The 26,355-nt window shown below is 41.0% G+C and overlaps 1 protein-coding gene across 1 annotated transcript in view; it reads left to right on the top strand.

Annotated features, from left to right (window-relative positions):
* Positions 1 to 26,355, top strand: part of LOC136586937 (collagen alpha-6(VI) chain-like) — a 126,674-nt gene that overhangs the window by 2,188 nt on the left and 98,131 nt on the right. Inside the window, exons 2-7 of the mRNA XM_066585279.1 lie at positions 16,123 to 16,223; positions 17,718 to 17,765; positions 18,987 to 19,607; positions 20,525 to 21,085; positions 21,182 to 21,733; positions 24,615 to 25,184. Of these exons, the coding sequence (XP_066441376.1) occupies positions 16,157 to 16,223; positions 17,718 to 17,765; positions 18,987 to 19,607; positions 20,525 to 21,085; positions 21,182 to 21,733; positions 24,615 to 25,184 (2,419 nt within the window). The 5' untranslated portion in view covers positions 16,123 to 16,156. The remainder of the gene's footprint in view (positions 1 to 16,122; positions 16,224 to 17,717; positions 17,766 to 18,986; positions 19,608 to 20,524; positions 21,086 to 21,181; positions 21,734 to 24,614; positions 25,185 to 26,355) is intronic.

Genomic DNA, 26,355 nt, shown 5'->3' with positions numbered 1-26,355 from the left:
GCGGACTTCTGTCACAGCTGTGACAGGAGTTTCCTTAACCCCTGTGGGGACCGCGGGGATGAAGCAATCCTCTGCCACAGCTGTGACAGAAGTCCAGGATGCTATCCCATTGCTTTCAATGGGGTCGGCGCTGCTGCCAGCCCCATTGAAAGCAGTGGTTTTGTGGCAACACCCACAGCATGATTTTTGGGGATTTAAAACCCCCGCCTCCTGAAAGGCCTGTGCCGATTGGCTGAAGTGCTAAGCACTGGCTGTAATTGGCTCAGCGCTCAGCCAGTCAGCACAGCCCTTTCAGGAGGCTGCTGAAAGTGCTGGACAGCAGTGCAGTGGAACCAGGCAGAGGACGCGTCTGAACGGCGGAGAGTTGAGTAAAGATTTGTTTTGTTTTTTTAACCAGCTAGGGATGATTTTCAGGGAAGGGCTTATATTTCAAGCCCTTCCCCAAAAATCATGCTGCGGGTGTTGCCACAAAACCACTGGTTTCAATGGCGCGGCAGCAGCGCCGACCCCATTGAAAGCAATAGGATAGCATCCTGGACTTCTGCCACAGCTGTGGCAGAGGATTCCTTCATCCCTGTGGTCCCCACGGGGGTGAAGGAAACTCCTGCCACAGCTGTGGCAGAAGTCAGCTATATACTCCATGTTTTTAATGGGGCTAGCGCTGCTGCTGGCCCCATTGAAAACACTGGCAATATCGTAGCAGTTTTTTTGCGCTGCGAGACAAGTGTTTTCACTCACTCTCGCAGTGCAAGAAATAAAAATGTCAGTGGGTGTGAGCCCTTAAAGTGGTATTGGTAACCCCAAAAATTGGAGAATCTAGCACATCTCCTCCTAGTCTACAATGGAGAGCCATCTAAACTGTATTTTCCTGGGCATAATATTACAAAATTAGAAAAAAAAGTTACATATCATCATCGGATACGTAGAGGAGGAACACACCATGGGGCATTATGGGTTTTTTCACAATACTGCTAACCTGCAATGTCATTTTCAGGAAGTGCCAGATCCTTCGACCCAAAAGATGCAGTTAGGTTCCCATTGACTGTAATATTTTCCGTCTTTCTACTATTAAGTAGCCCGAATCCTTGACAAAATTCAGTTCAAAATCTGTGTATTTCATGCAAACCAAGTCATGGATTTTGTTGTGGAATTTCCGTATCAATATTTGCATTCGAGTGGAGCTCAAAAAAAAAAAAACAAGAGTTGGTGAAGGGTTGCCATTGGCTGGCACACATCAATAACACGAGTCGTTGCCAAGATATATGGCGGGTTATATTTTAGCTGAATGAGCCCAGAAGTGTTTAGCTGTCATTAATTGCATTCATTTTCAATCCTACACAGCCTGTCTCGTTTCTAGCCAATTTCTATAATTTACCTTCCTGTTCTCATACTTCAGATCTATCTTCCCCATCCCTCTAAAAGTGATATTCAGATGACAGCAGGTTATACCCCACCGATCAAGTACTTATTGCATATGCAGTGAATATGCCCTTAAAGCTTAAGATCGGAATAGCCCTTCAAGCACTGTTATCAATGACAAAAATATATTTACTAAACTAGATTATTAGGCATTGTGTCTCCCTTAAAATAAGACAGGGTCTTATATTAATTGTTGTTACAAAATATTACTTTTTTACATATATAGCTGCCTGGACACAATTTAAAAATCATGCTAGGGCTTATTTTCAGGAAAACGGGGTATAACTATTCAATTATTATATTGAGAGTAGAATTTTGTTTCAATTATCAGCATATTGATTGATGAATGATTTAAAGTAAATTTATATTGATTATTAATCAGTTATGATCCTACATTTACTCTTTAGGTTATAAACTTGTGCTTACTTGCCTATTTCTCCTCAAATATTAGAATTGACAAGTATCTAAGTTCAGCAACCCATGGTTCTTGTTAAACTACGAGCTACAGCATCTTAATATAATGTGCAGCTTTCATGGTGTGCTAGAATTGTGTCTGGAGAATCACAAGTTACAGATCCAATAGGTGGCGCTGCAGAGGTATTGTTCCATCTTCCTTATTTGCATATTACCCAAAGGAGCATGCATGGCCTTATAAGTCTCATCCCTCACCTTCCAAGTACTCTCCTCAAGGAGAGACAATACCCCTCCCGACTCAGATCGCTGGGCTAACCTGTAATATATACACTTGCACTTGAGTTGTTTCATTTGTCTGCTGACTGACATTAAAAGGCTTGTCTGAGTGTGGGGATTTTTTCATAACTTCCCTATAGCTTTCCAGTATATAACTTTTGCTATATATATATATATATATATATATATATATATATTTGTTTGGCAGATATTCTGTTATTTTCTGAGGTAAGACTTTAGCATATAAATACTTTTTTAACCTTTCGCTAACGGTGGATAAAGCATCAAAGTGTCTGCCAGCAATTCAGTAATATTATCACATGACGTATAAGAACACTGTGCTGGGTGAAATTAAAAAGCTTCCAAGTAGGTTATTTGTATGTATGTTGTAGTTTTAGGGTGCATTCACACAGGAGTATTTTGGTACATAAATACGCAAAAGGTACGATTATTTTTACGCAACCGAAATGTACCACAAAATACGCAAATGAATGAATCCATTGAAATGAATGGGTTCTATACACGGGAATTACACACAAAGAAAGCGTGCTTTAATTCACAGCATATCTATGTTGGTGTGAATGAGCCCTTAGGAAGGAGCTGAAAAGTTGACTTACTCCCAGAAAACACTTCAGTATTTAAAGAACATAAAAACGACAGATTTAGCGAATTTCGATTCCATTTTTAGTCTCCAGCAGCACGCTGTTTGTGACTCACAGCACTTTGTATAGTCCTTGTTATTTGATTTAAAATGAAAAATAGCCCTTCTTTATTGGCACCTGGTCTAGTTGGCTTAGATCTCAGACCTTCTGTTCTTCTGCGTATGACTGGCGAGAGCTTCAAAAACACAAGTTGCATGTTTTAATACAAAAGTAAGATGAAAACATGGCCAACAATGACACTATTTAAATCAGAACCATGGACAGAGAATAGGTCACGCTATAAAGTACAAGTCTGGCAAGTAAATACAAAATGAATCTGTCCTATAGTTTCAAAGTATTATAGAATTCCGTCTTCCAAATCGAAGACAAAATTCCTGGAAACAATGAACACATATATATATATATATATATACATACCTGCCATAATACAACAACAGGACAACCCGATAACGTTTCACAGGTTTTCTACATAGAATGTCAAGTAACTAGAGATGAGTGAACCTACTCGGCCACGCCCCTTTTTCGCCCGAGCGCCGTGATTTTAGAGTACTTCCGTACTCGGGCAAAAAGATTCAGGGGGCGCCGTGGGTGAGTGGGGGGTTGCAGCGGGGAGTGGGGGGGGGAGAGGGAGAGAGGGCTCCCCCCTGTTCCCCATTGCTACCCCCCGCTCTGCCACACCTCCCACCGCCCCCCGAATCTTTTCACCCGAGTACGGAAGTACTCGAAAATCGCGGTGCTTGATCGAGTAATTACTAGAAACGAGTAGGTTCGCTCATCTCTACAAGTAACCTTTCATTGCTTTCTACTCATTTTGAGTTATTTGATGCTTTCTTGTATAGTCGTAAATGTATATAATGTGACAACTTAGCGATAAGTTCACTAGCTCATGGGATCGCTGTCTTCTCAGTTAACCTATTTGGCACATGTACAAATTCAGTCCTACAAAAAGGAAGTTATTTTAAACTGATCTTGGCCAGCTGTATTCACCAAGCACATCACAAAACCCTTCACACAAACAGTGCTAAAAATACTAAGGAAACACCCGGCTGTCCAGCTACAATTTAACAGCACACCGCCAACTTTCAAAAATGAAGAAGAGACAACCCCTGAAGTGCACGTAGCCTTTTATAACAAATGTTATTAATATTAAGCCACATCTCTAATCCTACCAATCCTGTCCAGTGTTTTTGTGCCACCAAACAATAATAATGCCATTCTTTGAGTAACACACAGTAATAGTGCCCTCTATGTATGGCACACGGTAATAGTGCACTTATATAGTGAAGATGCCTCTCCTTAGTGCCACCTCAAATTAAAAATGCTCCCTTGGAACCCCCACACGCAGTAACATTGCCCTATAGTGGCCCCAACACAATAAGGATGCCCCCTTAATAAAAGTCACATAGAGCTTCATGTGGAGCAGAGTGTTAAGGCAGCAGAAATGCAGTCCTAAGCTCTCGCTCACAACCTGAAGGTTACAGGTTCAATCCCTGCTTGGTTCAGGTAGCCAGCCCAAGGTTGATTCAGCCTTCCATCCTTCCAAGGTCGGTAACAAATAAATAGGAGAGTGCCTGGCGGTCACTGTAGAGTCAATCAAATACATATAATGTGAATTCAACTCACCTGGTGCTGGGCAGGTTATCTGTTAGCACCATGAATTCAGATAAGCCTTTTCAAGGCATCCAATGATTTGGAGAGCTGCAGCCCAAGTAAAACCCGGATTTTGCATTAAAAAACGGGAAAAAATAAAGAACAATAGAAAAAGAAAAAAACTTCTGCGCTGTTTAGGGTCGCCTCGTCCAGGAACATATAGACAGTGGATCCTCCAATCCAAAATAAGTACTATTTATTTTGCAAAGAACATAAAATTCCTAGAAGCCTGCAGGCTTATTTTATAAAAGCAGAATATGTCACAAAAATGTCACTATAAAGTTCCACTACTATGCAATGGGTTTCGGCGCAACATGCGCCTTCTTCAAGCATACATTACAAATCCATGAGCATGCTTATATACAGCTACATTACATACCAAGTGTCTATCTTGTGGGTGAGTCGCCATCTTCCAGCCCGCTGTGTCAGATGCACTCCCGGCGCTGGCCAGCTGACGTCCACTCACATGTGACGTGTTTGCCCCTGTATGGAACACATGTCTCAAACATCAAATCACATGTCAACGTGATGACGTAATTGAATGGTAACGTGATTTCCACTGGTTGGAACGCACGTTACGTTCCACAATTGCGTGTGACGTGTAGACGTGACGACGCGATCACACTGCCGATAGCCTGAGCGACCGCATCACGGTTGCCATAGGTACCAACATGGGTCAGACCTTCACATATCATCATTACTATTTAGCTTTCCCAGCCTTTATCTTTAAATAGAATCATCCTAATTAATAAATTAAGCCCTTTCTTAGTAGTGCATGAAAGCATTACAATAAATGTGCAATAAAAACATCATTATAATGAATATGCAACATTGAGGACACATATATCCTCAGAATAGTATACAAGATCACTATAATATGTGTGCATAAAATCATTATCATAAATATGCAACACTCCGGACACATATATATATTTATTATATTTTCTCTAAGGTCTTGTTAAAACTTTTAAGGGCCCATGTTTCCGTCCTGAATATCCAGAACCTTTCCCTCGCTCGCAGATGGTAAAATGATCTGGAGGTTATGCACTCAAGCGGGGGTTACTTTCAACTTGGTGTGATCTTTATGATGTTCTTCCAAAAAATGGCGAGAAACACTATGTTTTGGGAAACCCGCAGAGATATTGAATCGATGCTGATGAATGCGTGTCCTCAGGGAATTTGTTGTATGCCAATATACTGTAACCCACAAGGCATTCCAATGAATAAATAACAAATGTGGAACTACAATTTAAAAACGGATTCATTTTCATGGTTTTTTGTTCATGCTTTATGTAGATCTCCTTCCTGCCTTGTGTAATAGATGTACAACTTTTGCAATGTTTTCTATTGCACTTGAAAACCCCAACCACTAATTCTTCTGTGGGTTTTTTTTTCCTGTACTGAAAACCTCTTATCTAGATTTGATGGTGCCACCATATTCTGGAGTGTTTTATTTCTATGATATATGATTCTCGGTTAGTCCTGGAGTGCGTCAAATAAAAAAGGGTCACTTTTAGAGATGAGCGAGCGTACTCACTAAGGCAAACTACTCGAGCGAGTAGTGCCTTATTCGAGTACCTGCCCGCTCGTCTCTAAAGATTCGGCTGCCGGCGGGGGAGAGCGGTGAGTTGTGGCGGTGAGCAGGGGGGAGCCGGGAGGAGAGAGGGAGAGAGAGATCTCCCCCCCCCCCCCCCGTTCGTCCCCGCTCTCCCCTGCCGCTCCCCACCCCCTGCCGGCAGCCGAATCTTTAGAGATGAGCGGGCAGGTACTCGAATAAGGCACTACTCACTCGAGTAGTTTGCCTTAGCAAGTGTGCTCGCTCATCTCTAGTCCCTTTTTAAAATACCCAATTTTTTCTTAAAATCCCTTCAATGGCCTTGTATTGAGTATTATATTTTGTTATAAACAATAATTTATTGCTAAAATCCTTCTTTTTCTCTTTATTATCCATAATCGGATATTTTCCTTGGGGGGTAGGCTCAGAGAGTGTCTGTCATACGCAGAATCCAACAAGCTCGATGGATAACCTTTCTCTTTAAAACGATTTTTTAAAACCAATGCCAGTTGTTTAAAACTCTCTATCGAGGAACAATTTCTTCAGACACGTTTAAATTGTCCGTATGGAATATTTATCTTCCAACTTTGCTTATGGCAACTTGAAAACTTCAAGTGGCTATTGCAATCCGTATGTTTGAAGTATGTTTTTTTTTTTATTGTAATAGTTTTTTTATTGAGTTATAATATAAAATTGTGTACAATCAGCAATGATAGAATAACAAGAAAATATATACAGTACATTGTATTGTATCTTTTTGCAATACATCCTAACGAGAGTGTGGTTAACAAAGAAACTCTGATACAACACTGTATGTTATTGGCAATTCTGTCTGTGAGAGAGTTGTTAGATAATATATTAACTGACTCAACAATATATTGCTTGGCAGAGCACCTTGGGATATACATATTATGCTGATTCATATGAACTCTTTTATTACTGTAAGTTTTAAACAATAAACATTGAACATTAAACAATGAACATGGCATCTACGATTGTGATATCTTGTCAATGGTCATATTTGGATCTCCACAAATCCCACTGTGCTTCAAATAATTTAGTCGTATTGTTTCGAATTGCTAGCCATCTTTCGCTAGCATACTGTTCTGCCAGACGGTATTTGAACTCCTCTCATTCTGGGGGGTCTGGTTTCCTCCAATGTTTTGCTATTATGGTTTTAGCTGTCATAAGTGAGTGTGCCAGCAAAGGTCTTATTTGTCGTGGGAGATCTTCGATACCCACCAGTAGCAAGACTAATGCTGCCCTTCTAGGTATGATGCTTGCAAGTGTATGGTCCAGGAAGGCGAATACCCTGTCCCAGTACAATTTTAATTTGGGGCAAGTCCAGAAAATGTGAGAAAGCGTTCCCTTCTGACCGCATTCCCTCCAACACAGGCCATCGCCTATCTTGGATCTATTATAGATTAAAGAAGGGGTATAGTACCATCTCAATGATAGTTTGGTCTGGGTCTCCAATATTCCCAGGCCTTTTGTAGACTTGGAGGCTAGTGACAATGCTCTAGCCCATGAGCTTTCTGATATGTCTGCTTTCAACTCTTTTTCCCAGCTTAACATAAATGATTTTTTTTTCAATGATGTATTGTTGGTCATAATGTCATAAAAAAATCTTGTTTCGGATTTACTTTTTAAGCCTACTGGATTTATTTTGTTTATCAGTATTGTTGGAAGCACAATTTTGTGTAATGATGTGTCATTCAGGAAAGAGCTTATCTTTAAGTGATTAAAGAATTCACTTCTTGGGAGGTCGTACTTAATTTGTAGCTCATTAAAATTCTTAACTTTATTTGACCCCACAAGGTCATCAATTTGCCTGATGCCCCTAACTATCCAAGGTTTCAAGTCCATATCAGGCAAGTATAAGTATAGTATTTCTATGGGTAGGACAGGTTTGCTCGTGTTTTCTTCCGGCCCAAATTTGTCCACTAGTTCTCCCCACAGGTCAATCGAGGTCTGCAAAGTTACGGGTACCTCGGAGGTTTGTAGCTTTATTTTTTTTGGATGCATGTGTTTCTTAACTGAGATGGCATACATTATTGCCTGGCCGGAGATGCTTTTCATGAAACCTCTCTCTATGGTGGGCCAACCCAAGTCGCCACTGTTGGGTAGTAGCTGTTTAGATTGATTCAAAATAATGGCCTTGTAGTATGCATGTATGTTAGGTATATCCGCACCACCATTTCTTCTGTGCAAGGAGAGAATTGATAGGGCTATGCGAGGTTTCTTTCCGCTCCATATGAACATGTTAAGTTGTTTCTGAAGCTTACTTAAAGTGGGATTAGATATAAATATGGGCAGGACTCTGAAGTAATACAATATTAAAGGGAGGATTTTCATCTTGTAGGCCATAATCTTACCAAACCATGTCAAGTTCAGCTTAGCAAGATGGTCTATTTCTTTTTGTGTTGTGTTTAGTAATTTAGGGTAATTTTCATTTTCTATATTTTTGAGGAGCGGTGTTAAGACTATTCCCAAGTACGGGATATTTTTTTCTCGCCACACAAATGGAAATTCCGCTTGTACTGCCTCTTTCAGCTTTTTTGACACATTCATACCCATTATGAGTGACTTGTCTACATTCAATTTATACATAGAGACCCCACTGAAGTACTCCAGTGTCGCACAGGCAGCCCTCAGTGATCCCAAGGGATGAGTCAATGTCAATATTACATCATCCGCGAACAGTCCCAGTTTGTACTGCCTGTGGTTCACCGGAACACCCCTCACATTCGGGTCGACACGGATCATTTCCGCCAGAGGCTCTATAGCCATTACATATAGAAGCGGGGATAATGGACATCCTTGTCGTGTACCATTGGTTATCAACAGTGGGTCTGATAACACACCATCCACCAGGACCCTTGCAGTTGGAGAGGAATATAAAGCCCGGACAGCACCAATAACTCTTTCTCCAAATCCGAATTTTTCCAGCGTTTTAAAAATGTATCCCCAATGAACCCTATCGAAAGCCTTTTCGGCATCTAAAGTTAACATGATAGTTGGGGTTTGTGTTTTTTCTATCAAATGTAATAAATTTAGAATTTTCCGGGTGCTGTCCGAGGCCTGTCTCCCCTTCACAAATCCCATCTGATCCGAATGTATTATATGCGGGAGTACCTGAAGAATACGTTGTGCGAGGGTCTTGGCATAAATTTTAATATCAGTATTTAACAGGGATATGGGTCTAAAGTTTTTTGGAGAGTTCGGTTCTTTCCCGGGTTTTGGTAACACTACAATCGTGGCCTGTAACATTTCTTGGGGGAAATTGCCTCTTTGCATGGCGGCTTCAAACATGTTCGTCATATATTCTGTTAATGGTTTGGGAAAATTCTTATAATACTCTGCCGAATATCCATCCGGGCCGGGTGCTTTATTGTTTTTTAATGAGTTTAATGTTTTGGATACTTCGGCGATAGAAATTGGTTCGTCCACCATCTCCACCTGTTTTTGGTTTAAAGACGGTAGATTCACCAATTTGAGAAAATTTTGAATTGAGGTATTGTTTGGCTGGACCGTTTGGGCATCCTCTTTTAAGTTGTATAAACTGCTATAGTACGTCGCAAATGCGTTTGCTATTTGTGTTGGGTGTGTCAATTTAATTTTTTCGTTGTGGTGGCTCCAAATATAGGGGATGTTGGCTTTTATAGTTTTTCTCCTTAACAAGTTGGCCATCCATCTTGAGGGTCTATTTATTGAGGTATACACGTTTGCTCTTTGAGCGTTTACCTCCTTCTCAAAGTCTCCCAACAGCTGTCTCCGAAGGTCTAGTCTTATTTTATGCATATCATCGTGTGTTTTTTTAGAAGGGTTAGATTGGAGTTCTCTTTCTTTGAGATGTAGATTTGTAAGTAGCTCATCTATTTTTCTTGACTTGTCTTTTTTATACTTTGATCCCAGCTTTATCAGAATACCCCTTATGAACGCTTTATGGGCATTCCATAGAACAATTGGGTCTATCTGAGGGGTGTCATTAAATTTAAAAAACTCCAATATGGCTTCTTGAATTTCCTTCTTATACGACGGGATTGCCATCAAGTATACATTATTCCTCCATGTTTTATTTGATATGTTAGGGCCATCTATTTTTAGCTGTACGGTAAGTGGGGCATGATCTGTCCACGTGGCAGTGCCAATGTCCACCTTTGCGATTGATGGGAGCAGTGGTTTCTCCACCAGACACAGATCTATTCTGGAGAAGGTCCTGTGTCTCGGCGAGTAGTACGAGTACTCTCTCGCCGAGGCGTTAAAGCATCTAAATGAGTCGTAAAGCGCATTCTTATATATCCAATTGCTCAACGTGGCATTTCTTTTAAGTGTGGGACTGGTGGTGTCCATATCCTTGTCTGGGATTAAATTAAAGTCCCCAATCATGAGTATTGGCCCTTGCGCAATTTTATTTGTTTTTTTTTTTAGTTTGTTGAGGAAGCTTATCTGTTTCGTGTTAGGGACATATGTGTTAACCAGAGTTATTTTTTGGTTTTTAAGGGTTCCCGTTAAAATTATAAAGCGCCCCCTCGGGTCACAAATTTGTTTTTCTATGATGAACGATGTGCCCTCTTTAACCGCTATCATCACTCCCGCGTGTTTTTTCTGCGCACATGCAAAAATGACCTGAGGGTAAGAGCCATGTGACATTCTACTACAATCGCTGTCTAGCAGGTGCGTCTCCTGTATACATACTATTTCGGCGTCGTGGGTGAACGCTTCTTTCCAGACGCTTCTTCTTTTGAAGGGCGAGTTCAAACCGTTGACATTTAACGATAGTATTTTCACAGTCATGATATTGGAATCTGGAGAGATTGCTGTGGGTACGGGAGATCCATAAATCGAGAGATGCCTGTAAAAACAAAACGGAAAAACAAAACGAGGTCCTCCATATATGACATTCTTCTGAGCAGCCGCAGAAAGCAGCTGTGTGCCGCAACGTGGAGAACCCAAATATGTAACAGTACGAACAAGTTACTGCAAGTCTGGACTTGCATATTTCGTGGGGGTGAAAGTCCAGCTACAATAGGCAGGCACTACTATGAGTAGTAAGTTGTAATTACCGGCGATTTCTTGTGGTTGTTTCATTTCACAGCGTAAGAATCTTGTTTGGTGGAGTGGTGGCGAGCTTTAGGGTCCCGCTTGGGTTGTGGCTTTGGTGATGCTTGGAGGGGTATTCCCCATGAAGCTAAAGTTTCTGTGGCGGCTTTAGGGTTGAGGAAGATATGGTATTTGCCATCTTTATTTGTTATTATTTTGGTTGGAAATCCCCACTTATAGGGTATTTTTGCTTTCCTCATGGCTGAAGTTATTTCTGCATATTTTCTTCTTTCTTCTAGTGTAGCTTGCGAGAGATCTATAAACAGGCGCAATTCGGAATACGGATGTGGAAATGGTTGGGCTTTTCTTGCCGCATTCATAAGTTCTTCTTTTGTTTTAAAAAAATGGATACGAGCTATCGCATCTCTGGGGATATTCTCATCCAAAAATTTCGGGCGCGGCAATCTGTGGGCCCTGTCGATTCTTAGATCATGTTCTGGCGTGTTAGGAAGCAGGGCTTGCATGAAGTGCATAATATAGTTTGCTAGTTCTGCGTTAGATACTTTTTCTGGTATGCCTCTTATCTTCACATTGTTGCGCCTGTTACGATCCTCTAAGTCTGTCAACTTGAGTTGGAGCTTGTTTACTTTGTCTTCTAGATCATTATGCGCATCAATTAGGGAGTTGTGTGACGCGACAATTTCCCCCATCTTCTTGTCATTTTTCTCTAGTTTGTCATTAATTTCTTGGACAGAGGAGTTTACTTTTGTTGTTAGCATGAGCATGTCAGTCTGTATGGTGTCCCTGAGGGCCATTATTGCTTCCTTTATGTAAATTTCAGTGACTGGTCTGTTAGCTGCTGCAAGGTTACTTAACCCTCCCTCTGCTGCATTCTCATTAACAGTAGCCACATCTTCTGTTCCCTCTATTTCTGCAGACATTCTCTGCTTTTGTTTGGCAGGACTGCTAGTGGGAGATCTGCTGTTGGAGAGTGGCGTGGCCGGCGCCATTTTAGGTGGGGGCACCTTTATGCTATTCTTCCCCCCCTGTACTGACCTTGCAGCTTCATCAGGACCGATAGTGTGCTGGGAGCCGTCGCTTGCTTCTCCCGACATCAGCAGCTGTCTCTCTGTTATTTCCTCCTCCGCTGAGGCTCCGCTGCTCTCTCCCAGCTCTGGCTCCGGTATTGCAGGTGCCAGCGCTTCTCCGGCGGCCATTACAGGAGCGGGGCCGCGCGCTGCAAAGAATGACTCCAGTCTCACCGGAGTCTGCCTGGAATCCTTCCTCCTAGGCATCGCTGGTGTCCTGGGACCTTCCTGCTGCTCTGGGAAAGCGGTGAAATCTCCGGTAAGCTTTGTTGTCGGTATAAGTGCCTTGGCCGAACGGAGCCTAGAAGCTTGCTGCCGTTCCGGTGCCCTGTCAAGCCACGCCCCCTTTGAAGTATGTTTTTGTGCTAATGACCTCATCAACAGAGGACAATACCAAATCTAAAAAAAACAACTTCTACTGGACTAATATTACTGATAAACTCCAAATTACAATCACTGTGGTTAATCTTGGAAATAAGTAATCTAAGAGCTTCTATCTCACCATCCCATATTAATAAAATATCGTCAATAAAACGTTCATGAACGTCCAAATTCATGAAAACCACACAGTAAGGCTACCTTCTTAGTGGCCTCCCACAAAGGATGCATCCTTAGTGCCTCATCACAGTAGAGATGCCCCATCAGTACCTCCCTAGGTTCCCCACTACAATGAAATCCCCCTAGTGCTCCCTTATAGTAGTGGTGCTCCTCACACAGTAAAGAAAATCCTTAGTGCCCTCAAACAGAAAATGTGCCCTTAGCAATACCCCTTAGTGCCTTCATAATATTATGTTACTTAGTGCCCCTTCACAGAAATAATGCCCCCTTAGTTCCACCACACTGAAAGTGTCTCTAGAGATGCACAGCATAATGCCCTCTTAGTGCCCTCTCACAGTAGTTATACCTCCGACACAGTAAGATGTCCCTACTGAAGCCCCATTAGTTCTCCCAACACAGTGTGATGCCCTCTTAGTCCTCCTTCACAGTAGTGATGTCCCCGCACAGTAAAGATGCCCCTAGTGATGCCCCCATAGTCACCCCACACAATGTGATGCCTAATTAGTGAATAAGAGGGAGCTGCTGTAGCAAACACAATCACACTTTTGGGTAAAGTGCTGTATCTGTGTCAGTGAAGTGGATGTTGTACTTCCTTATAGTGATTAGCAGAGGTTATGGGTGTTGGACCCTTGCCTATCAAACACTAATGGCCTATTCTAAAGTTCCTGTCTGGCAAAGAGTGACCATGTGATTACAGAACTTAATATCACATTGTGTTAAGCAATTGTTAAAATAAATCGAGTCGAGAGTGACCGACCCGATTTTGAAAAGAATTGTGAATGGAGACTTCAGATTCCGACTTCCATTAGAAGTAATGGGAATAAACATCAGATTCTCTAATTTGGCCTCCAAAATGTTCCTTGAACAAAACTGGTGGTGGTGGCCTAGTGGTTAGCACGGCTACCTTGCAGTGGTGGCGTGCCAGGCTCAAATCCCCATCAAGGTCTGATTTGAACCTAGAACTCCAACACTGCAGGGCAGCAGTGCCGAGCCAACAGACTTGTCCTCTCTGCTCCAAGCAGAAAGCTGATATTTTTGCCAATTTTTGCTAACAATTGGAAAGGGATGATCCAATCTAATTAAGTAAAAATCTCCCGGCCGATCATGACGAGCAACACTATTCTAGACCACTCATCTCCAGCCACCTTTACAACTTAGAAGATTTTCCCATACTGTGAATGGACTCAAACCAAACTCCTTACTTTACAATAAACATTTTCTTCTGATATGAAGTAAGAAACACAGAAACAAAAAGCGGGCATGTAAAGCGTTAGTTGTTTGCGTCCTTAGCGACATTGTATTTTGTGCCATTGCTTAGCTCATTATTTGGCTTTTGTACAATTGTCATTTCAAGTCCTTTAAACTGCGTGGATCCCACACTGTCATCTGTGAGGGATTATTTTGACTCATTAAAGTGGTGAAAGGAACAATGTGTATGATTACTTCATTATTTGGCTTTAAAATATTTTCTTTTTGTTTTCAAAGAACATTATAAGTTATATTTCTTATGAAGAGCTTCAGAAAATATCGTAAATCAATTACTGCCTTGAACAGATCTGGGGCAGGCTTATTGCAGATTAGTGTTTGCGAATTGCATATAATTAGAGATGAGCGAGCACATTCGGTCAAGGCAGTTTCCCGAGTGAGCATACTCATCCGTGAAAATTTTTTTTTGGGGGGGGGAACGGGAGGGAGAGTGAGAGAGATATCTCTCTCTCTCCCCCACTCCCCCCGCAACCCTCCGCTCACCCCGGCCACCTCACCCCCACCCCCGAATTTTCTTGGACGAGTATGCAGTTACTCGAGAAGAGCGGTTCTCGCTTGAGTAACTGCCTTAACCGAGCGTGCTCGCTCACCTCTACATATAATACTTTTTCTTCTTCCTTGCAATCTGCTGCCAATTTGAAATCTAATAAACAGTGGACGTGGGGTGTGAAGTCTAAGGAATCACCGCTTTCCTTACCCTCTAAGGGGTTTTTCAGCTTTTGAAAATTGGTGACCAATTTTTAGGTCATCATTAACTGATTGGCAGGCATCATCCACCCAGGACCCTGGCTGATCAACTGTTCACCAGGGCAGCTGTAACCCTGTTCAGAGCAAGAAGCAGATAGCTGTGCCTGCAATACCACGACAGATGACTGTACAAGATGGCAGCACCCTAGCAAATAGCAGATCAGCCAGGGTCTCGTATGGTGGAATCTCACCAATCAGCTATTGATGACCTATCTTCTGGATGCTGCGAATAGGTCATAATTTTTTATGAGCTCCTGCTCACTGACAGAAATTTTAGTTGTGGAATCTGCACCGTGGATCTGCAGCAAATAGCACCCATAGCATGCTATGGGAAATCGATTCTTACTGCACAGTTGCGGAAACCAATTGCGAGCGCATGAAAAATCGCAGCATGCTCCTTTTTTCCGCGAATTCCCAGTGGATGACTTCCATTGAAGTCAATGGAAGCCATCCGATCCCCGGCCCTTCCGCAGGAAAGGCAGGAGTTAAAAAAAAAAACTGTATTGAGCATGTCGAGCCATGCGGACTATCCACAATACAGATGAAAAGAAAAGACAGCAGGTATGCAGAATTCCGAATGCAGAATCCAGCTCTGCTGTGTGCAGGGGGCCTAAGAGTTGGAAAAACCCATTAAGGCTTGGTTCACATGGGGACAGAAATCCTGGAAATCTTGCAAAATGTCTGCAGCGTGACCGCACAGAAAATCCATGAGATCTCCACAGTGAAAAGGCAGCTTCAAAACCCTTGCTGTTCGGCTTGACCGCCTGTATTCCACTGCGGGAATCTCTCCCATAGAGAGGAGAGAGCCGGCAGCAGAAATGACGATACAATTGACATGCCGCGGTTTTGAATTCCTCTTTGAAAAAGACAAATGTACAAATGCAAACAGTTGACATTAAGGGTCTGTTCTTACAAGCATCCATTTTCCAACCAACTCAAACTGACACCTACATGCACCCATTGAGTAGAACAGAGTCTTATATACATCAATTGGGCTTCTGATAGCTTTGATGGCAAGAATAGTAATGCAGCCTGCGCTAGTCTATCCAGCTTTAAAAAAAAGCTGAAAAATGTCATAGAAATCCCTAAATGTAAGTGTGAACGGTGCCTTATCGAATTCCAAAGCAACTTTTTCAAATGACGGAGCATATACATTGCTCAGACTTGCTGAATTGTTAAAATTCAAGTACCAATAATTGATCCTGGGGACTGCAGAGGTTTTTAGTTTCATGCTACTTGTCCATATGTATGACGCGAGAGAAGAAATGTTATTTGCACTCTATTAACATTTCCCATGTATACTGTCCATAAAGCCTCATCAGGGAGTAACCCCTCTGTTGTTGAAGAAAATGCATTTTAATCACAGAAACTGTATTTTTGGTGAATTCTTTGCTCTGGCTATAAATAACTGATATTTCTGCTCACTGTGAAGTTTTACCTCTAGACTCCTTCAGCGACTACCTAGTTGTGGTCTGAAAATGAAATTTCTACTTGGTTTATTTGTGGCGGTTATCTGGTTGGAGCTGTTACCTGCTCAACAAACTGGTAAGCCTACTGATTGAAAATTTGTGTTATTAAGCCTAAATTACAATTTTTTTTAATTTCACAAAAGTTCCTTAAGATAAAATAAGTGTCACAATCAGTTACTTAAAGGGGTTGTCCCGCGCCGAAACGGGTTTTTTTTTCTTCAATAGGCCCCCCGTTCGGCGCGAGACAAACACAAGGGATGGGTTAAAAAAAAAACTGTTTAGTACTTACCTGAATCCCCGCTCTGCGGCGACTTCTTTCTTACCTTAGCAAGATGGCCGCCGGGATCTTCACCCACGATGCACCGCGGGTCTTCTCCCATGGTGCACCGTGGGCTCTGTGCGGTCCATTGCCGATTCCAGCCTCCTGATTGGCTGGAATCGGCACACGTGACGGGGCGGAGCTACGAGGACCAGCTCTCCGGCACGAGCGGCCCCATTCACCAGGGAGAAGACCGGACTGCGCAAGCGCGTCTAATCGGGCTATTAGATGCTGAAATTAGACGGCACCATGGAGACGAGGACGCTAGCAACGGAACAGGTAAGTGAATAACTTCTGTATGGCTCATAATTAATGCACGATGTACATTACAAAGTGCATTAATATGGCCATACAGAAGTGTATAACCCCACTTGTTTTCGCGGGACAATCCCTTTAACAAACAGAAGCATTCCAATGATAAAGCAAGGAAGCAACTGGGGATGTAATTTTCCTTGCAGTTTCTGAGTTCCCTTGAAGTATTCACCAGTTTGAGATCACACCTGAGGCTTACCTTCTCATGTGTGTACCTTCCAGAGTCCTTGATATTCATGAGCTGCGAGTTCTCTTATCCGCCCACCGCTGATTGGCAGCTTTCTCGTTATGGGCAGCAGAAGGTGAAACTATAAGAAGGATATGTCCCAGGACAGTAAGTACAACCTACAAGTTTATTAGATATGTATTAAAATCATGAATAGCCAACTAAGAACCGAAAAAGTTTGAAACGCGTTGGCCATACTTGAACAAGAGTCTGCCAACTGCTATTCATGTTTTTAATACATATCTAATACATCTGTGGATTTTACTTTCTGTCCTGGAACTTTTTCATCCTTATCTTTTGAGTGCTGCGCCCAAGCCAGCGTATTATCCAGGGAGAAGGCTATTTGGAAGGGAAGATCAATTTGAACACTCCAGCACGAGTGATAGGTAATTCAACTTTACATCTGTAAGGTGAGACTGTCAATCGGCTGCTTAATCAATGCCCGTGTTGCAGTTGATGAAGAGTGATTTTATGAAAACCACCGCAAGAAACAAAGGAGGAGAGTCAGTGGTGGAATCATGGTCTTTTGTCACTATTGTATGGTGCCGTAATGGCAACATTAACCTGGTGATAGAATCCTTTAAGGAATATTCCCTGTTCATAATTACTCCATTCATTTTTGGCTATATGAGGCTTATTTCTATCTAGGAACAATGTTTAGCCTAAATTTCTAAATTGTTTTACCTTTTTTTAAATTGACTTTGTTTTCTTAGGAACCATCCCACCCACTACAGTACAACCAATGAGTAATGCATCTGCAGGTAAGCCTCCTTAAAGGCATAATTATTTCAGTTAGTATTTGATTTTGTACCTAAATGATATTTCATATCAGTCTTGGTAAAATATATAATATAATATAAATAAATATATGTTATATTTATTTTAGACATTTAGACTCTTTGCCAAAAAAATCGAGCACCTAGAACTTGTCGATTTGCTGCAAAACTCATCCTGCAGTTCCATCTCAGGCAGATATACAAATGATGAGAATTGTAGCGTGATTAGATGAACATATTTTGCCACTAGAGGATCTAATGTGCTCTCAGAGGCTCCTTGTGTGTAGTGACCTTTCTTTCGGCTTGTGTAGAGCTTGTTGACCACTAGATGCATCTATGATGCAAACAAAGGGATTTTGTCTAGTTAACGAGTTTGAGAATGGGAGCATTATTGGAATGCAAGAAGCTGGAAGGTCATATCGACGAATTGCTTGCCTTTGCTGTGGAGCGGCACACTTCCCCCACTGTGTGATGGTCTGGGGGGCCATCGCACATGACAGTTGGTCTCCCGCAGTAGTGGTATGAGGGACAATGACAGCTCAGCAATATATCCAGGACATCCTGCAGCCATATGAGTTGCCTCTCATGGCGGCTTCCAAGAGGCATTGTCCAGTAGGATAATGCTGGTCCGCACACACAAGGGCCATAAAAATAAAATTGAAAAAACCCAAAACATTTAAAGTTCCCACATCAAAAATGTAGCATCAATTTTAACACTGTTGGGTGCTTACAGATGTTTTGGCTTGGACATTACTTCTCTAGAGACTTGGCATGATCTTAAAATGTTTGCTATAACAGTGATTCTCAATAGGAGGACCCATGAGGGAATCCTTGAAGTTTTTTTGACAGCCGGGTAATACCTACTACCATTCCTGCTTTATACAAGCTTGTTGTAGGTGCAGGTAAAGCCTTCTGTGTGCCCATCTTTGAATCGGTTGAAATTAATCTCCTATGTTTTCTTTGAAAGTAACAGTTCTTGCTGCCATCTTCTGAAGAACCCTTGACCAGGTTCTGAAGAACTCCAGATATATAGGAAATTCTGGTTAGGATACACTGTACGACACAGCCTAAAGTTTTAAAATAATTCTGGGTAGAGCTAAGCCTGGTTTTTATATAAGCTATTTGACTTTCATATTTCCTATACTTGCATGTTTGTGTTGGTATTTTATTTGCTTCCTAACCAGCAATATTTCTGTTCCTTTTCAGTGTGTGGCAAAGGTATAGCAATAGATCTGGTGGTAATGGTGGATACTTCTCAACATAGCTTGGCGGAAAACAAAGACTTGAAAGATTTCTTAATGAACGTCGTATCCAGTCTAGAGATAAGTGATTACTGCATCCATGTGGCCCTGGTGGCATTCAGCAGCGAAGCAAAAGTAATTGTCTCCCTCAATATTGGAGTCAACAAATCTATTGTGGAAAAACATATTGGAGACCTTCAACCTTCAAATCAAAAGATTGCAAATGTTGGAAGTGCAATTAATTATACAAGAAGTCAGGTGTTTGGTGACACTCTGGGAAGCAGGAAGAACCAGGGAATGCAACAAGTAGCAATCCTGGTCACTCATAAGTCCTCTGCAGATAGCGTAAGTGAGGCCGCCCATCTACTTCAACGAGAAAATGTCAGAGTTTTTACTGTGGGCGTTTCTCAAGCTAATGAAACACAAATGGATGAAATCGCATCACATCCAAAGTACAATTATCAGATTAAAGTGAAGACATTTTCTGATTTTTCAAACAAAGCTGACTTTTTACTGAAAATGATTGTCAACAGTGTTGAAAGACATATTATCCACTCGCAAACACGCACCCGTCAGATAAAACTAGGTAAGATTATGATATATAATGAGAGAGAAATTCTGTTTAGATGATACAGATGTTCTTAGATGGTACATTATTGTGGGCTGACAGCTCTTATTTTTGAAGAATAGGGAGTATCTTTCAGTTAAAGAATAGTAATAGTCAGTATAAGATCTACATTTCAGGAGCTTATAGGCACGGACTATCTGGTGCCTTGGGCTCCAAGCATCCGTAGGCCTTATGTATATCCTTAAAGAGGACCTGTTTCCTCTTCTGACTTGTCTGTTTTATTAAATACTTGTATTCTTCTGCATTGCTCTCGTCGGGGCAGCTGGCAGGTTACAATGTAATCTCCTGACTCCCGTGGAGAACACAGCATGCGGTCTATTGAGAGACACTTTATCTCTCTGTGGCTGAACAATGGATTTTAAGTTCACTTTAAAATCATCGTTCAGACAAAAAGTGTACATGTAACGATTATCACTCATTTTCAGTCGTTTGAACTAATTTTGAGCTATAATCGTTATGTGTAAATAGGCCTTTACTTTTGTTCTCTTCTCAGTCTGGCATGAGTGAAGAGTCTTAATTAGATATAAATACATATCATTTGCATATGAATACACATTGTACAGGAATTTCATATGTACATTTTCGATATAGCAGACACTCTTCCACATGGGGAAAGGAGTTTTCCTGATGTAACAACACATATTCAAAACCGAGGACTTTCCTGACAAAGTGATTGAATGGTATAATGAGTTCTATCTTGAGAAACATAATGCATCTGAGCTCCCTTATCACCTTATGTGCTGATATTTTTGTATTTCAATCTATTATGAATCTGAAAGTTGACAATTGACTGTAAATTCAATCATCTTATTCAGTTATGTGATAAAACATATTATTTTCTCATTTTTGTTAAATGCAATATTAATTCTTTGTAGGTTGTCAGAAGACGGAGTTAGCGGATATTTATCTGCTCATCGATGGTTCTTTCAGTATTGAAACCACAGAGTTTACAGAGATGAAGACATTTCTGGTGGAGCTAGTAGATATGTTTGAAATTGGGCCCCAGAATATTCGCATTGCAGCTGTACAGTACTCTGCTGGCCATCAACTGGAGTTTGGTATTGGTAATAACTACACTAAATTACAATTGAAACAGGCCATTCAGAACATCAGGCAGTTAAGGAAAGGAACCTACACAGGGGAAGCAATAAATTTCACTAGTACACAAATCTTAGATCCCCGCAATGCCAGGCCGGGGAATGTGCCTGTATATTTTATTGTTCTTACAGATGGAGAATCTACTGATAGTGTGAAGGAGGCTTCCTTGATCCTCAGGAAAAACAGAGTAAACATGTATGCAATTGGAGTTAAAGAGGCCAACCAAACTCAGTTGCTGGAAATCGCCGGAGATCCCAAAAGGGTCCATTTCGTAAACAATTTTAATGCTTTAAAAGACATAAAAAATTTGGTAGCCCATCAAATCTGCTCTAAAGAAGGTAAAATACGCAATATATAACCAAATACTGTAAAATGTCTACGAAATACTCAACTGAAACTTGTTTTAATTAAATATTTTGTTTTTGCCTTTGTAGTGTGCCATAAAGTGCAGGCTGACGTGATGTTCCTGGTTGACGGCTCTGGTAGTATAGGCATAGATGGGTTTAATAAAATGAAGGCGTTTATGAAAAGCCTGGTTAACAGCACAGAGGTTGGGCCGAATAATGTACAGTTTGGCATTGTCCAATTCAGTGACAACCCCAAGGAGGAGTTACAGCTAAATAAGGATGGAACCAAAGAGATTATATGGGAAGCTATTGACAAAATGGGATACATAAAGAACACTACATACACTGGGAAAGCCTTGACATTTGTGTCCCAGTACTTCACAGGAAACAAAGGTGCTAGACCCAACGTGAAAAAACTCCTTATCCTTATAACAGATGGAAAAGCACATGATGAAGTTAAACTTCCATCTGAGTCTTTGAGAAATAGTGGTGTGAATATTATCTCCGTGGGCATATTCAATGCAAATAAAACTCAACTAGAAGAAATAAGTGGGCCTACAGGACAAGTACATTACGTGGAGTCTTTTGAAACATTGAGATTCAAAGAAGAAGATTTGGTTGTAGATATCTGTAAAGAAGGTCAGTATACATAGTAGTTCTATTTATGTATCACAGTCAACTATTGATTTTTTATCTTCAGTTAATAGTAACTCAATGTAAACTTAAAGGGTTAATAAAGGGGTATTCGCATCTCGTTAATCCCACTCATATTTAATGTTCATACTATAATAAGAATCTTACCAGTATACTTTTGTTTTGAAACGTCTTTCATTCTCAAGATATCGTCGTCATTCTTCTTTTTTGCTTGTAGACATGTAATTGCCATGGTACCGGCCACCGCTGTGATCCAGGAGTAGTGGCCGACGGTTGCTCATTTCTTACTGATCATTCTGTGTAACTGTGGTCGGGATCTCAGGAGCATATCTGGTTGAGCACAGGTGGAAGCTCCCTGCCCAGCCACCTCTCTGCTTGCCTATTCATTTCAATAGACTAGTTTCTGGACATGTTAATTAGGACAGAAGCTGTCTTAAGGCCCATTTACACGTAACGATTATCACTCAAAATTTATTCTAATGACGAAAAATGAGCGATAATCATTACATGTAAACAAGGGCATTGTGCACTTTTCGCAGGTAGGACGATTTTAAGGTGAACTTAAAATCCATTGTTCAGCCGCAGAGAGATAAAGTATCTCTCAATAGATCACATGCTGTTATCTCCACGGGAGTTCGCAGATAACATTGTAACCTCCCAGGAGCCGCGAAGAGAACAATGCTGGACTCTACAAACAGCTCCTGGAGGGCCTTTTACATGCAAATGAAGATGATAAAGTGTTAATGGCCATTAACACTTTATGCAAATAGGTCACAAAATCTTTCAATCATCTGAAAATGATCTTTGCATGTAAATGGGCCTATACTGTGCTGAATTGCTCTTCATTGTGATTTAGCTGTAAGTGGATACTAGTTTTTTGGACTGCTATCTCTGTATGTAAATTAGAGATAGCAGTCTACACTTCTGACCTTGGACATCCTTCATTTCCGGTGGCATGGGAGTTCTTTCCTTCCTGCAGAATGCTGTTTTTAAAGTTACACCAGTACATAAGCATGCATACTATTTTTATTTTTTTGCTACATTTCTTGGTGCACTAAAGAAAGGAGATGGGATCATACAGAGTGGAGCAGAAAGATTGTGCAGAAGAGCTAACATGGGTGAATGGCCAGGAGCAGAAGGATCATTGCAGAATACAATAGGATGATAGGAATACCCCTTTTAAAGTCCCGAAATTAACATATTATAATAGTTGTTGGGCAGTGTTATTAGTCATTTTTAAAAAAGTAGATGATTGATGTTTTGAATATTTTAAGATCATAGCATAAGAACTAGATAGTACTGTATATTCTAATTTAAAAACTACCACAGCAAATTGAAGAATACATAGCCTCAAAATAGCTAAAAGTAATAATTGCTGTAAGTTGTTTTTTTTACAAAAATAATCATACACATACAAATAATACAAAATAGATATGCACAAAGGGGGAGAAGCCATCAACCAATATTGCAACACAGTTTTCTCATTATCATCACAGGCAGGATTACCGTGAAAGGGAATACCTATAGACTGTATAGATTACACAGAATCCACAGTAGGTCACAGCTCACCTCCTCCCCCTCCCTACACAATCACCTCTGTATAGGTCACAGAGCATGACTAGAACACTCTCCCATAGAAGTCAATAAATCCCCTCCAGTTCCATATGTTTGGTATGCAAAATAGATAGTGTCATATAACAGGGTGGGCCACAGAAAAGCAGCCCCGTACCATGCTCTTATGGAAGCTGTTTAAAAGAAAATCTGTCTTTGTTGCCTATAGTGACCAATTACAATGCAGCTGTCATTTATTAAAATGATGAGGTAAAATGAAAGGTGGGCAGTGATTGGTTGCTATGGGCAACAAAGATTTTCTTTTAGACAGCTTTAATAAGAGTGAGAGGCTGAACTAATTTTCTGCTGCCCACCCTATATTATTAAGCTTAAAGGGGTTGTCCCGCGCCGAAACGGGTTTTTTTTTTTTCAATAGCCCCCCTGTTCGGCGCGAGACAAACCCGATGCAGACGTTAAAAAAAAAACGGATAGTACTTACCCGAATCCCCGCGCTCCGGTGACTTCTTACTTACCTTGTGAAGATGGCCGCCGGGATCTTCACCCTCGGTGGACCGCAGGTCTTCTGTGCGGTCCATTGCTGATTCCAGCCTCCTGATTGGCTGGAATCTGCACACGTGACGGGGCGGAGCTACGAGGAGCCGCTCTCCGGCACGAGCGGCCCCATTCAGAAGGGAGAAGACCGGACTGCGCAAGCGCGTCTAATCGGGCGATTAGACGCTGAAGATTAGACGGCACCATGGAGACGGGGACGCTAGCAACGGAGCAGGTAAGTGAATAACTTCTGTATGGCTCATAATTAATGCACAATGTACATTACAAAGTGCATTAATATGGCCATACAGAAGTGTATAACCCCACTTGCTTTCGCGGGACAAGCCCTTTAATAGCCTTGGTGATAATTGCAAGATATTAGGATTTGTATATACTATATACTAAACACAGTGGCATGTAAAATAAAATGTAAAAAAAAATAATAATAAAAATATTTGAAGGCATTTTCCAAACTGCACTTTCAGTTCCTTCTGAGAAAAGTTTATTACAAATGGTTGTTGTTGGTTTTGTTGGTACTTTAGCTATAAGCCATTAATGTCTGAGTGACGAAGAGTACATTTTGGTCAATGCTTTAACTTTTTGTATCTCTTTTTTTAAACTTTGTCTTGAACCAAAGTAAATCATCAGGATATGTGATAATTAAATCTAGCATACAGAAAGTTGCAAAAAAGATACTTTTGCCTTTATGGTAACTGTGTTGTAAGTGAAAAATACATAACATTTTATGTTTGTTTGTTCACAGACTGTCCTCGAATACAACAGGCAGACATTGTTTTTGTGATTGATACATCAACTAGTATCCAGCCTGAACAAGCGAAGATAATGAAATCTTTCGTTATATCTTTTGTCAATAAATCAGATATAGCACCAAATAAAGTTCAAATTGGAGCCCTCGGTTATGCAACTGACCATTATGACATGTTCTACTTAAATACATACAGCAATAAAAATGACATTGTTAAAGCTATTGAACAGGATACACGAAGCGGAGGAAATACATATACTGCCAAGGCCCTGCAATTTTCAAAGGGATACTTTAGTGAGCAGAATGGTGGTCGTCAACCAAGAGGGGTCCCTCAGTATCTGATTATTATAACTGATGGTGACTCTCATGACAAAAAGGATCTCAATAAAACTTCAGAATTGCTTGAAAAAGCTGGAATCACAGTACTTGCAGTTGGAGTAAAGAATGCCAGTAAGACTGAGTTAGTACAAATGGCAGGAACCAAGGGCAAATGGTTCTTTGTTGAGGAGTTTGATAAATTAATGGACATTTTTCAGCAGATATCTAATGCTATATGTGATAAATCAGGTGAGTGACATTCTGCAACACTTATCATAAAATATGTAATGTTAATATCTACTTTCTATTTTACTGGTATCATTGAATTAAGCAAATAGTAGTGTTATACTTTATATGTACATTAATCACTTTAGTACTATTAAAGTGGTTAGCACCACTTGTTCGAAAGAGTCCAATGCTCATCCGAACTCTGCAGCCTCTACAATATTTACATTAGTTTCAGGCTGGTTTGCACTTTTGGTAGTGCGGATGCAAAGTACTAATCAAAACTATTTACAAAGTGGCTTCATTTATTACTTAGTTGCATGGGACCATTGAAAATTGCTTGAAAAGGTGGATAAAGCCATTAAGTAGCATGCCCATAAAGCAGCCTACTTGAAAATCCTACATAAATATATAGTTCCTCTCCGTAGTTGTTGTCTTTGGTCCAAGGCCAAGCTTTGATAGTCTGTATTAGAAAGTTAAAACATTCTGTGTGCTCAACTAGTTTAGGGCTTTCTCACATCAGTATTTGGATTCTGTTTTCTTGCTTCATTTGGGGAAAATGACACCCGCTAACTGAATGGATCCGTCTCATGACGAAACCAAATGGTGTTGAAGAGAACCCATTGATAATAATGGGGCCCGTACCATTTTAGGCTGGGCTTCTGGTTTTTTACAGGACAAAATAAGGGTGGCTTCACACGAGCGTGTTTTTGTGAGTGCATACACACGCACAAACACACGCATCTATTAAACCAATGAATTCCCTATGTTGTGTTCACATGTCAGTGTTTTACAGGTGTGCGCCTGTAAAGATAGGACATGCGTGCACCATAGGAAATGCACTCATTGCCTTCAATGGAGCCGTGGCTGCTACCGGCGGCTCCATTAAAGGCAATAGTCTGCCAGCACCCCTCAATTGTTTTCAGGGAAGAGCTTTAAATATAAGCTCTTCCCTGAAAAACACAATTTTAGTATACAAAAAAAAACAAAAAACTTACCTGTCCACCGCTGCCGTGTCCCCCGTGGGGATGAAGAACACATTTGCCGCATGTGGGAAATAAAGAATTCCCTACCGCAGCTGTCACAGATGACAGCTGTGGTAGGGGATCCAGCTGTCGGCACCACGTAATTGTTTAACAGCCGCAGCTGTTTTGTGCTGTGCCGCAGATATGCGAGGGAGCAGGAGATTTTTTTA

Source organism: Eleutherodactylus coqui, chromosome 12 (genome assembly GCF_035609145.1).
Source record: "Eleutherodactylus coqui strain aEleCoq1 chromosome 12, aEleCoq1.hap1, whole genome shotgun sequence".
Taxonomy (NCBI): Eukaryota; Metazoa; Chordata; class Amphibia; order Anura; family Eleutherodactylidae; genus Eleutherodactylus; species Eleutherodactylus coqui.
This window is presented reverse-complemented; position numbering and strand designations above follow the sequence as displayed.